Consider the following 13,115-nt stretch of genomic DNA (forward strand, 5'->3'; position numbering starts at 1 on the left):
AAACCACCCAAATCCCCCCAAAAAATTCCCCAAATCCCCCCCAAAACCATCCCAGACCTCCTCAAAATCCCCCCTAAAAATCCTCAAAAAAACACCCAAATCCCCTCCAAAAATCCCCCAAATCCTCCCCAAAACCATCCCAGACCTCCTCAAAATCTCCCCCAAAACCCCAAAAAACCACCCAAATCCCCCCAAAAATCTCCCAAATCCTCCCCAAAACCATCCGAGACCTCCTCAAAATCCCCCCTAAAAATCCCCCAAAAAACCACCCAAATCCCCCCAAAAAATTCCCCAAAATCCCCCCAAAACCATCCCAGACCTCCTCAAAATCCCCCCTAAAAATCCTCAAAAATCCCCCAAAAAACCACCCAAATCCCCCCCAAAAATCCCCCAAATCCTCCCCAAAACCATCCGAGACCTCCTCAAAATCCTCCCCAAAACCCCAAAAAACCACCCAAATCCCCCCAAAAATCCCCCAAATCCTCCCCAAAACCATCCCAAACCTCCTCAAAATCCCCCCTAAAAATCCCCCAAAAAACCACCCAAATCCCCCCAAAAAATTCCCCCAAATCCCCCCCAAAACCATCCCAGACCTCCTCAAAATCCTCCCCAAAACCCCCAAAAACCACCCAAATCCCCCAAAAAAATTCCCCAAAATCCCCCCCAAAACCATCCCAGACCTCCTCAAAATCCCCCCTAAAAATCCTCAAAAATCCCTCAAAAAACCACCCAAATTCCCCCCAAAAATCCCCCAAATCCTCCCCAAAACCATCCCAGTTTCCTCAAAATCCCCCCTAAAAATCCCCCAAAAAACCACCCAAATCCCCCCCAAAAATTCCCCAAAATCCCCCCCAAAACCATCCGAGACCTCCTCAAAATCCTCCCCAAAACCCCAAAAAACCACCCAAATCCCCCCAAAAAATTCCCCAAAATCCCCCCAAAACCATCCCAGACCTCCTCAAAATCCCCCCTAAAAATCCCCCAAAAAACCACCCAAATCCCCCCAAAAAATTCCCCAAAATCCCCCCCAAAACCATCCCAGACCTCCTCAAAATCCCCCCTAAAAACCCTCGAAATTTCAGGAAGCCAACCCCCCAGATAACGCCAAGCCCCTCTCCACAGAGCCGCTGTGTTTATTGTGGGGAGGGGTCCGGGGCGGGGCCGGGCCGCGGGTGCAGCAGCACGGCGCGGCCGCGCAGTGCCGCGCTCAGGCCGCCAGGGGGCAGCACGAGGCGCTGCCGCGCCCGCCGCGGGCTCGGCTCGCGCAGCTGCGCGTTGCTGGCCGCGAGCGCGCGCAGCGCCCAGAGCTGCGGCCGCGGGCTGCGGCCCTGCCGCGCCAGCACCAGCGCCGGGCCCGGAGCCCGCGGCGGCAGCCACGACCCCAGACCCAATTCCGGGACCCGGGGGGACCCCAGACCCAATTCCGGATCCTGGGGGGACCCCAGACCCAATTCCAGATCCGAGGGGGACCCCAGACCCAATTCCGGATTCAAAACCCCCGATCCCAGACCCAATTCCGGGTCTGGGACCCCCGACCCCAGACCCAATTCTGGATTCAAAACCCCCGACCCCAGACCCAATTCCGGGTCTGGGACCCCCGACCCCAGACCCAATTCCGGATCCTGGGGGGACCCCAGACCCAATTCTGGATCCCGGGGGGACCCCAGACCCAATTCCGGATCCTGGGGGGACCCCAGACCCAATTCCGGGTCTGGGACCCCCGACCCCAGACCCAATTGCGGATCCTCGGGGGACCCCAGACCCAATTCCGGATCTGGGACCCCCGACCCCAGACCCAATTCTGGATTCAAAACCCCCGACCCCAGACCCAATTCCAGACCCTCGGGGGACCCCAGACCCAATTGCAGATCTGAAACCCCCGACCCCAGACCCAATTCCAGGCCCCGGGGGGACCCCAGACATAATTGCGGACCCTCGGGCAACCCCAGACCCAATTCCGGGACCCCCGACTCTGTTTGGGACCCCAGACCCAATTCCGGATCTGAAACCCCAGACCCCAGACCCAGTTCTGACTCTGGGACCCCCGACTCAATTCGGGACCCCAGACACAATTTCTGCTCTGGGACCCCAGACTCAAACTGGGAGCCCACCTTGGCCTCAGACCCCTCCCCAAATTCAGAACCCCCAGACTCAAATTGGGAGCCCCCCTCGGTCTGAGACCCCTCCCCAAATTCAGAACCCCCAGACCCACACTGGGAACCCCCAGACCCAAATTGGGAACCCCCAGACTCAAATTGGGAGCCCCCCTCGGTCTGAGACCCCTCCCCAAATTGGGAACCCCCAGACCCAAACTGGGAACCCCCAGACCCAAATTGGGAACCCCCAGACTCAAATTGGGAGCCCCCCTCGGTCTGAGACCCCTCCCCAAATTGGGAACCCCCAGACCCAAACTGGGACCCCTCCCCCAAACCCCACAGCCCCTCCTGGCACGGAGCCCCCTCCTCAAATAAGAGCCGCAGAAGGCCGAGCTCGGGCCGGAAGCCCCCAGACCCAAATCCGCGGGCGTGGAAGACGTTGGGCACCTCGGGGTCCCTCTGGAAGCCGGGGCCCAGCGGCGCCTGGGGGGGCACGGCCAGCAGCAGCCCTGCATTGGGGAGGGGGCTTCAGGGGGACCCCAAATGGGGAGGGGCTCAATGACCCCCCAATTGGGGAGGGGTCTCAGAGATCCCCAAATTGGGGAGGGGCTCAATGACCCCCCAATTGGGGAGGGGGCTTCAGGGGGACCCCACTGGGGAGGGGCTCAATGACCCCCCAATTGGGGAGGGGGCTTCAGGGGGACCCCACTGGGGAGGGGCTCAGGGACCCCCCAATTGGGGAGGGGGCTCAATGACCCCCCAATTGGGGAGGGGGCTTCAGGGGGACCCCACTGGGGAGGGGCTCAGGGACCCCCCCCAATTGGGGAGGGGGCTCAGAGATCCCCAAATTGGGGAGGGGCTTCAGGGGGGATCCCACTGGGGAAGGGGTTCACAGACCCCTAAATTGGGGAGGGGCCTCAGAGATCCACAATTGGGGAGGGGGCTTCAGGTGACCCCCAATTGGGGAGGGGGATCAGAGACCCCCCAATTGGGGAGGGGGCTTCAGGAGGGGAATCCCAAATGGGGAGGGGACTCAGAGATCCCCAAATTGGGGAGGGGGCTCAGGGACCCCTAAATTGGGGAGGGGGTTCAGGAGGGGACCCCAATTGGGGAGGGGGCTCAATTGGGGAGGGGCTATAGGGACACCCTTAAATTGGGGAGGGGGCTTCAGGGAGGGACCCCCAAATTGGGGATTTTGGGGGATTTGGGGAGGATTCAGGGAAATTTTTGAGAATTTTGGGGGATTTTTGGGGAATTTTTGGGGGAAGTTTTGGGAAATGTTTGGGGGATTTTTGGGGGAATTTTTGGGGGGAATTGGGGGATTTTGGGAGGATTTTGGGGGGGTTTTGAGGGGGGATTTGGGGTTTTTTCATGGGGATTTTGGGGGAAATTTTGGGGGGTTTTGGGGGAAATCGGGGGATTTTGGGGGGATTTTGGTGGAGATTTTGGGTGATTTTGGGGGATTTTGGGGGGAATTTAGGGGAATTTTTGGTCAAGTTTTGGGTGTTTTAGGGGAAATTTTAGGGGAAATTTTAGGGGATTTTGAGGGGAATTTAGGGATTTTTGGGGTGGTTTTGGGGGGATTTTGGGGGGATTTTGGGGCTCAGGGGGAATATTTTGGGGATTTTTTGGGGGGGCTTTTGAGGGAGATTTGGGGGGTTTTGAGGGGGGATTTTGGGGGAAATCTTTGTGATTTTTGGGAGGAATTTTGGGGGAATTTTTGGGGGAAATTTTAGGAGGAATTTTGGGGGGATTGGAGAGAATTTTTGAGAATTTTGAGGGGATTTCAGGGAAATTTAGGGGCGATTTTGGGGAGGATTTTGGCGGGATTTTGGATTTTTTTGGGGGGATTTTGGGGCTCAGGGATTTTAGGGGGTTTTTGGGGGGATTTGGGGGAATTTTGGGGGTTTGGGTTTTTTTGGGGGATTTTTTAGGATTTTGGGGATGGTTTTTCGAGGGATTTGGGGGGATTTTGGGTTTTTTTGTGGATATTTTGGGGTTTTTTGTGGGGATTTTGGGGCTGTTTTGGGGCTCAGGGGTTTCAGGGATTTTTTGGGGTGGTTTTGGGGGGATTTTGGGATATTTTGGGGTTTTTTGGGGACCCCCTCACCGCTCAGCAGGGCCCAGTGGGCGCGGTGGCCCCAGGGGGAATTTTTGGGATTTTGGGATTATTTTGGAGCCGGATTTTGGGGCTGTTTTTGGGGTGGTTTTTGGGTGGTTTTTTTGGGGGATTTTAGGGGATTTTGGGTGTTTTTTGGGGGGGATTTTAGGGAGGTTTGGGGAGTTTTTGGGGGAATTTTTTGGGAGTTTTTGGGGGGCTTTTGAGGGGATTTGGGAGCTTTTGAGGGGGGATTTTAGCGGGATTTTGGGGTTTTTTGTGGGGATTTTGGGGATTTTTCTGGGGATTTTTGGGTTTTTTGTGGGGATTTTGGGGTTTTTTGTGGGGATTTTGGGGCTGTTTTGGGGCTCAGGGGTTTCAGGGGTTTTTTGGGGTGATTTTTGGGGGGATTTTGGGGTTTTGGGGACCCCCTCACCACTCAGCAGGGCCCAGTGGGCGCGGTGGCCCCAGGGGGAATTTTTGGGGTTTTTTGTGGGGATTTTGGGGATTTTTGTGGGGATTTTGGGTTTTTTTGTGGGGATTTTGGGGTTTTTTGTGGATATTTTGGGGTTTTTTGTGGGGATTTTGGGGCTGTTTTGGGGCTCAGGAGTTTCAGGGGGTTTTTGGGGTGGTTTTGGGGGGATTTTGGGGGGATTTTGGGGTTTTTTGGGGACCCCCTCACCGCTCAGCAGGGCCCAGTGGGCGCGGTGGCCCCAGGGGGAATTTTTGGGGTTTTTTGTGGGGATTTTGGGTTTTTTTGTGGGGATTTTGGGGATTTTTGTGGGGATTTTGGGGTTTTTTGTGGGGATTTTGGGGCTGTTTTGGGGCTCAGGGGTTTCAGGGGGTTTTTGGGGTGTTTTTGGGGGGGATTCTGGGGTTTTGGGGACCCCCTCACCGTTCAGCAGGGCCCAGTGGGCGCGGTGGCCGCGCCGGCAGCACGGGGCGTGGTTGCTGTCCCCGTCGTAGCTGGGGGGGTCAAGGAACCCCAACAGACCCAAAAAACCCCAAAAAACAATCCCAGAACCCCCCCAAAAAATCCCTGACCCCAAAATCCCAAAGGGACCCAAAAAAACCCAAAGGGACCCCAAAAAAACAACCCCAGACCCCCCCAAAAAATTCCTGACCCCAAAAACCCAAAGGGACCCCAAAAAAACCAAAGGGACCCCAAAAAACAACCCCAGACCCCCCAAAAAATTCCTGACCCCAAAAAAACAACCCCTGACCCCAAAAAACCAATCCCAGACCCAAACCTCAAAGGTGATCCCAAAAAACAAATTCTAGACCCAAAAAACCCATCCCAGACCCCCCAAAAAAACAAAAGGGGACCCCAAAAATATCAAAGGGAACCCCAGAAAACCAATCCCAGACCCCAAAAACCAATCCCAGACCCAAGCCTGAAAGGTGACCCCAAAAAACCAATTCCAGACCCCAAAAAAACGATCCCTGACCCCAAAATCCCAAAGGGGACCCCAAAAGAACAATCCCTGACTCCAAAGAAAACAAAGGGGACCCCAAAACCCCAAAGGTGACCCCAAAGGTGACCCCAAACCCCAAACCTGACCCCAAAATCCCAAAGGGGACCCCAAAAACCCCAAAAGGATACGGGACGAGCAGGGGCTGCCCCAAACCCAAACCCTGACCCCAAAGGTGACCCCAAAACCTCAAAGGTGACCCCAAACCCCAAACCTGACCCCAAAACCCAAAGGTGACCCCAAAACCCCAAAGGTGACCCCACAGGTGACCCCAAACCCCAAAAGGATACAGGACGAGCAGGGGCTGCCCCAAACCCCAAAGGTGACCCCAAACCCCAAAGGTGACCCCAAAACTCCAAAGATGACCCCACAGGTGACCCCAAAGCCCAAAGGATACGGGACAAGCAGGGGCTGCCCCAAACCCCAAACCTGACCCCAAAGGTGACCCCAAAATCCCAAAGGTGACCCCAAAACCCCAAAGGTGACCCCAAAGGTGACCCCAAAATCCCAAAGGTGACCCCAAACCCCACAGGTGACCCCACAGGTGACCCCAAAGCCCAAAGGTGACCCCAAACCTGACCCCAAAGCCCAAACCTGACCCCAAAACCCCACAGGTGACCCCAAACCCTGACCCCAAACCCCAAAGGTGACCCCAAAACCCCAAAGGTGACCCCACAGGTGACCCCAAAGCCCAAAGGATACGGGACGAGCAGGGGCTGCCCCCCCAGGAGGTGCCGCAGGATCCGGGCCCGGTTGGGCCCCCCCAGCCCCCCCTGGAGCAGCTCGGCCCGGCACGGCAGCAGCTCCTGGGCCAGCGAGGCCAGCTGGGCAGCTGGGCAGGCAGGCAACAGGTCCGGAAACGTCCCGGAAACGTCCCGGAAACGTCTCGGAAATGTCCCGGAAACGTCCCGGAAACATCCCAAAAACGTCCCGGAAACGTCCCGGAAACATCCCGGAAACGTCCCGGAAACGTCACAAAAACATCCCGGAAACATCCCGGAAACATCCCGGAAACGTCCCGGAAACGTCTCAAAAACATCCCGGAAACATCCCGGAAACATCCCGGAAACGTCCCAGAAACGTCCCGGAAACGTCCCGGAAACGTCCCGGAAACGTCCCGGAAACATCCCGGAAACATCCCGGAAACGTCCCGGAAACGTCCCGGAAACGTCCCGGAAACATCCCGGAAACATCCCGGAAACATCCCGGAAATGTCCCGGGAACATCCCGGAAATGTCCCGGAAACGTCCCGGAAACGTCCCAAAAACATCCCGGAACGTCCCGGAAACATCCCAAAAACGTCCCGGAAACATCCCGGAAATGTCCCGGAAATGTCCCGGAAACGTCCCGGAAACATCCCGGAAACGTCCCGAAAACATCACAAAAACATCCCGGAAACGTCCCGAAAATGTCCCAAAATCATCCCGAAAATGTCCCAAAAATGTCCCGGAAACGTCACAAAAACGTCCCGAAAACGTCCCAAAATCATCCCAAAAACGTCCCGAAAACGTCCCAGAAATGTCCCGAAAACGTCCCAAAGTTATCCCGAAAATGTCCCCAAAACGTCCCAAAAACATCCCAAAATCATCCCGAAAACGTCCTGAAAATGTCCCCAAAACATCCCAAAAACATCCCAAAACCATCCCAAAACTGTACCAAAACCATCCCAAATACATCCCCAAATAATCCCAAAACTGTCCCAAAATTGTCCCAAAATCATCCCGAAAACAGCCTGAAAACATCCCAAAACCATCCCAAAATCATCCCCAAAACGTCCCGAAATCATCCCCAAATCATCCCAAAAACATCTCAAAAAATACCCCAAAATAATCCCAAAATGTCCCCAAATCATTCCAAAATCATCCCAAAACTGTCCCAAAATCATCCCAAAATCATCCCGAAACCAGCCTGAAATAATCCCAAAATCATCCCAAAATGTCACCAGATAATCCCAAAATCATCCCAAAATCCCACCAAGACCCTGCCCAGACCCCCCAAGATCCCCCCATAAATCCCCCAAACACCCCTAAAATCCCCCAAAATCCTCCCAAAATTCATCCAAAATCCCCCAAATCTCTCAAATTCCCCCAAAATCCCCTCAAACCCCCAGAAAAATCCCCTAAAATCCCCCAAATCCCTCCAAAACTCCCCAAAAATCCCCCCAAATCTCCCCCCAAACCCCCCCAGACACCCCAAAAATCCCCTAAAATCCCCAAAATCATCCCAAAATTCACCCAAAATCCCCCAAATCTCCTCAAATCCCCCCAAAATCCCCAGAAAAATCCTCTAAAATCCCCCAAATTTCCCCCAAATTCCTCCAAAACTCCCCAAAAATCCCAAAACTCCCCCCAAATCCCCCCAGACACCCCAAAAATCCCCTAAAATCCCCCAAATCCTCCAAAAATCCCCCAAATCCTCCCCAAACCGTACCCAGACACCCCAAAAATCCTCTAAAATCCCCAAAATCATCCCAAATCCCTCCAAAATTCACCCAAAATCCCCCAAATCTCCCAAAATCCCCTCAAACCCCGAAAACATCCCCTAAAATCCCCAAAATCCTCCCCAAAATCCCCGCAAACAACCCAAAAATCCCTTAAAATCCCCCCAAATCCTCCCAAAATTCACACCAAATCCCCCCAAATCTCCTCAAATCCCCCCAAAACCCCCTCAGGACCCCCTAACACCACCCCAAATCCCTCCCAGATCCCCCCAAAATCCCCCAAATTTCCCCAAAATCCCCCCAAAATCCCCTCAAAATCCCCTCAGGACCCCCTAACACCACTCCAGATCCCCCAAAATCCCCCAAAATCCCCCAAATTTCCCCAAATCCCCCCAATTTCCCCGAATCCCACCTGAGAACATCTCGCCCTGGCGGGTGTAGCCCCTGGCCCGCGCCGTCTCCAGCAGAGCCCCCAGACTCAATTGGGGCCGGGGGGGTCCCAGCAGAGCCCCCGCCATGGCCAGGGCCACCAGCCCGCACCTGGACGGGGGAATCGGGCAATTTGGGGAAATTTGGGGAAATTTGGGGGATTTTGGGGGGATCTGGAGTGGTGTTAGGGGGTCCTGAGGGGGTTTTTGGGGGATTTTGGGGAAATTTGGGGGATTTTGGGGGATCCGGAGTGGTGTTAGGGGGTCCTGAGGGGGTCTGGAGGGGATTTTTGGGGGATTTTGGGGAAATTTGGGGGATTTTGGGGGGATCTGGCAGGGTTTTGGGGTGTTGTTAGGGGGTCCTGAGGGGATTTTTGGAGGATTTGGGGGAAATTTGGGGGATTTTGGGGGGATCTGGGAGGGTTTTGGGGTGGTGTTAGGGGGTCCTGAGGGGGTTTGGAGGGGATTTTTGGGGAATTTTTGGGAAATTGAAGGGATTTTGGGGGGATTTTCTGGGTTTTGGGGGCTTGTGGAGAGATTTTGGGGAAATTTTGGGGGGATTTGGGGGGGACTTTGGGTATTTTGGGGGATTTGGGGTATTTTGGGGGGATTTTGGGGTTTTGGGGGGCTTTTTGGGGTTTTGGGGGGCTTTTTGGGGTTTTGGGGTGATTTGGGGTTTTTTGGGGGGATTTTGGGGGGCTTTTTGGGGTTTTGGGGTGATTTGGGATTTTTTGGGGGGAGTTTTGGAGAATTTTGGGGATTTCAGGGGGATTTTGGGAGATTTTGGTGTTTTGGGGGATTTTAGGGTTTTGGGAGATTTTGGGATGTTTGGGGGGAATTTGTTGTTTTTTTGGGGGAATTTTGGTGGATTTTGTGGGTTTTTTGGGGGGATTTTGGTGGATTTTGTGGTTTTTTGGGGGGCATTTTGGGGGTTTGGGGGGGATTTGGGTTTTTTTGTGTTTTTGGGGTGATTTTGAACTGATTTTTGGGGTTTTTTTGGGTTTTTAGGGACTCACTGGGGCCCGTCCTGGATCAGGGGCGGCACCGGCCGGTGGAACAGGAGCCACTTCCAGGGACCCGCGAGGCTTTTTGGGGGAGCACCACGTGAGACCCCCCCCAAAAAAACGGGGAACCCATCCCAAAACCCAGCCTGAGACCCCTCCCCAAAATTCCCCCCAAAATCCCACTCGGGACCCTCCCAAGACTCCCCAAATCCTTCCAGGACCCCTCCCCAAATGTCCTCCAAAACTCCCATCTCCCCTCCAGGACCCCTCCCCAAAATCACCCAGATTCCCCCCAGAACCTCCTCAAGACCCTTCCCCAAAATTCCCCAGGACCCCTCCCGAAAATCCCCCTCAAATCCTTCCAGGACCCCTCCCCAAATCCCCCCAAAATACCCCACAACCCCCAAAATCCCTCTCAAACCTCCCCAAGACCCCTCCCCAAAATTCCCCAGGACCCACCCCCAAATCCCCCTCAGACCCCTTCAGGACCCCTCCCCAAATTCCACCTCAGGACCCCCCCACAAAACCCCCTCAAGGACCACCCAAAACCCCCCAAAATCCCCACCAAAACCCCCCAAGACCCCCAAAAAAACCCCCAGACCCCTCCCCAAATCCCCCAGACCCCTTCAGGACTCCTCCCCAAATTCCACATCAGGACCCCTCCCCAAATCCCCTCAAGGACCCCCCAAACCCCCCCAAAATCCCCCCCAAAACCCCCAAAAAAAACCCCCAGACCCCTCCCCAAATCTCCCCCAGACCCCTCCCCAAATCCCCCAGACCCCTTCAGGACCCCTCCCCAAATTCCACCTCAGGACCCCCCCACAAAACCCCCCAAGGACCCCCTCAAACCCCCCCCCCCACAATCCCCACCAAACCCCCCCAAGACCCCCCAAAAAAACCCCCCAAACCCCCCCCAGGACCCCTCCCCAAAACCCCCCAAATCCCCTCCAAAATACCCCAAACCCCCCAAATCCCCTCTCAAATCTCCCCAAGCCCCCTCCCCAAAATTCCCCAGGACCCCTCCCCAAATCTCCCCCAAAGCCCCACAGACCCCTCCCCAAACCCCCCAAACCCCTGTCAAATCTCCCCACGACCCCTCCCCAAACCCGCTCAGACCCCCCCGCCCCCTCCCCACCTGTCCCTGCGCCGCCTCAGCAGCTCCCGGATCCCTCCGTCCTCTCCCAGCGCCTCCGCCGCTCTCTGCAGCGCCTCCCGCAGGAGCCGGTCGAGCGCGGGGCCGCTCCCGGGGCTCCCGGGGCTCCCGGGGGTCCCTGAGGGGCTCCCGGGGGCCCCGGGGAGCGGCGGCGGCGGCGGCGGCGGCGGCGGAGGGGGCGGAGGAGGCGGCCGCTCCATGCCCGGCCCCGGGGTCAGGGGCGCCTCTGATTGGCTGGAGCAGCGCGGGTGAGGCGGGAGTTGCTGAGGGAAGACGCGCGCTGATTGGCTGGCTCGGAGGGCGGGAAGAAGGAGGTGCTGAGGGGAGACGCGCGCTGATTGGTTGACACGGAGGGAGGAAAGAAGGAAGTGCTGAGGGGAGACGCGCGGTGATTGGTTGCCTTGGAGGGCGGGAAGAAGGAGGTGCTGAGGGGAGACGCGCGCTGATTGGTTGGTTCGGAGGGCGGGAAGAAAGGCTCTGAGGGGAGACGTGCAGTGATTGGTTAGTTCGAAGGGCGGGAAGAAAGACTCTGAGGGGAGTCGCGCGCTGATTGGTTGTCTCCGAGGGCGGGAAGAAGGAGGTGCTGAGGGGAGACGCGCGCTGATTGGTTGGTTCGGAGGGCGGGAAGAAAGGCTCTGAGGGGAGTCGCGCGCTGATTGGTTGGTTCGGAGGGCGGGAAGAAAGACTCTGAGGGGAGTCGCGCGCTGATTGGTTGTCTCGGAGGGCGGGAAGAAGGAGGTGCTGAGGGAAGACGCGCGGTGATTGGTTGGTTCGGAGGGCGGGAGGAAAGACTCTGAGGGGAGTCGCGCGCTGATTGGTTGACTCGGAGGGCGGGAAGAAGGAGGTGCTGAGGGGAGTCGCGCGGTGATTGGTTGGTTCGGAGGGCGGGAAGAAAGGCTCTGAGGAGAGACGTGCAGTGATTGGTTACTTCGAAGAGCGGGAAGAAAGGCTCTGAGGGGAGTCCCGCGCGCTGATTGGTTGACTCGGAGGGCGGGAAGGAGGAGGTGCTGAGGGGAGTCGCGCGCTGATTGGTTATCTCGGAGGGCGGGAAGGAGGAGGTGCTGAGGGTAGACGCGCGGTGATTGGTTGTCTCGGAGAGCGGGAAGAAGGAGGTGCTGAGGGGATTCACGCGCTGATTGGTTGACTCGGAGGGCGGGAAGAAGGAGGTGCTGAGGGGAGACGTTCGCTCATTGGTTGATTAGGAGGGCGGGAAGGAGGTGCTGAAAGGAGACGCGTGGTGATTGGTTGGCTCGGAGGGCGGGAAGAAAGATGTTCTGAGGGGAGACGTGCAGTGATTGGTTGACTCGGAGGGCGGGAAGAAGGAGGTGCTGAGGGGAGACGTGCGCTGATTGGTTGGATCGAAGGGCGGGAAGAAGGAGGTGTAGGGGAGACGTGCGGTGATTGGTTGGTTCGGAGGGCGGGAAGAAAGGCTCTGAGGAGAGACGTGCAGTGATTGGTTGACTCGGAGGGCGGGAAGAAGGAGGTGCTGAGGGGAGACGCACGCTGATTGGTTGGTTTTGGAGAGGAAGCGCAGTGATTGGCTGATAAAAGCGCGGGATTTTTAAGTGAATATTTCTGGGTTTTGAGGGGAAAATTCCTGAAACTTTTTTGGGAAACATTCCCGGGTTTTGGAGGGGAAACATTCCTGATTTTCTTGGGGAAAATTCCCGCGGTTTTTTCTAAAAAATTCCTGGATTTTTTGACCACAAATAAACCCAAATAATCCCTAAATAAAACGCCAAAAAAACCCAAAAATGGCAAATAAACCCAAGGACACCTAAATAAACCCCAATTACACACACATAAACCAAAATAACCCCGAATCAACCAGAGTAACCCTAAAAGAACCCCAAGTAAACCCAAATAACCCCCAAAAACCCAATTAATCCCCAAATATGGGCAATTAACCCAAAATAACCCCCAAATACAGCCCAATAAAAAAATCCTACATAAACCCAAATAACTACAAATAGCCCCAAATCAACCAATTTAAACTGGTAAAAACTCTAAATAATCCCTAAAATCCCCTGAATAAATCAAAATAAAACCCATATAAAGCCAAAAAAACCCCAAATAAACACAAAAAACCCAAATTGAACCCAAAACAAGCCCAACTAATCCTCAAATAAATCCCAAAAAAACCCTAAATAAACTCAAATGAATCCAAGCAAACCCCAAATAACCCCCAAAAAAACCCAAATAATCACAAATAAACCAAATTAAGCCCAAACTAAACCAAACTACTCCCCAAATAACCCCCAAAAATCCCTAAATAAACCCCAAAACACCCCAGTTCCTCTCATCCCCACCCCAAAACAGATCCTGACCAATCAGAGCGCGCTCCTGATGCCGAGCTATTTTCAGCCAATCAGATCGCGAAGCGCCTCTGACTCAGCAGTTGCTAGGTGGAGCGCTAGCCAATCA

The 13,115-nt window shown here is 55.3% G+C and overlaps 1 protein-coding gene across 2 annotated transcripts; it reads right to left on the bottom strand.

The window, feature by feature from the left end:
* Positions 1–1,099: 1,099 nt before the first annotated feature.
* LOC146764401 (uncharacterized) lies at positions 1,100–10,906 on the bottom strand. Of its 2 annotated transcripts, none has more exons than XM_085564865.1 (7): positions 10,674–10,906; positions 9,551–9,619; positions 8,519–8,646; positions 6,369–6,498; positions 5,090–5,160; positions 2,385–2,605; positions 1,100–2,207 (listed from the first exon to the last, which is right to left on the bottom strand). In XM_085564865.1, the coding sequence occupies exons 1-7, from the start codon at positions 10,889–10,891 to the stop codon at positions 1,134–1,136; spliced, it is 1,911 nt and encodes a 636-aa protein (XP_085420991.1). In that variant the 5' UTR covers positions 10,892–10,906; the 3' UTR covers positions 1,100–1,133. The 2 variants fall into 2 exon arrangements, with proteins under 2 accessions (XP_085420991.1, XP_085420990.1); XM_085564864.1 differs by having other exon boundaries at positions 1,100–2,249; positions 2,286–2,605.
* Between the last annotated feature and the right edge of the window lie 2,209 nt (positions 10,907–13,115).

Source organism: Lonchura striata, chromosome 34 (assembly GCF_050655825.1).
Source record: "Lonchura striata isolate lonStrDom1 chromosome 34, ASM5065582v1, whole genome shotgun sequence".
Taxonomy (NCBI): Eukaryota; Metazoa; Chordata; class Aves; order Passeriformes; family Estrildidae; genus Lonchura; species Lonchura striata.

What these genes read in the sequence shown, in the direction of transcription:
- LOC146764401 (XM_085564864.1), bottom strand. Translation starts at nt 10,891, where the DNA reads ATGGAGCGGCCGCCTCCTCCGCCCCCTCCGCCGCCGCCGCCGCCGCCG. An exon ending in CTGAGGCGGCGCAGGGACAG is followed by an intron (nt 9,620 to 10,673) that starts GTGGGGAGGGGG and finishes TCCCCCAAAAAG; the next exon opens with CCTCGCGGGTCCCTGGAAGT. An exon ending in GGGCAGCCCCTGCTCGTCCC is followed by an intron (nt 5,161 to 6,368) that starts GTATCCTTTGGG and finishes TGACCCCCCCAG; the next exon opens with CTACGACGGGGACAGCAACC.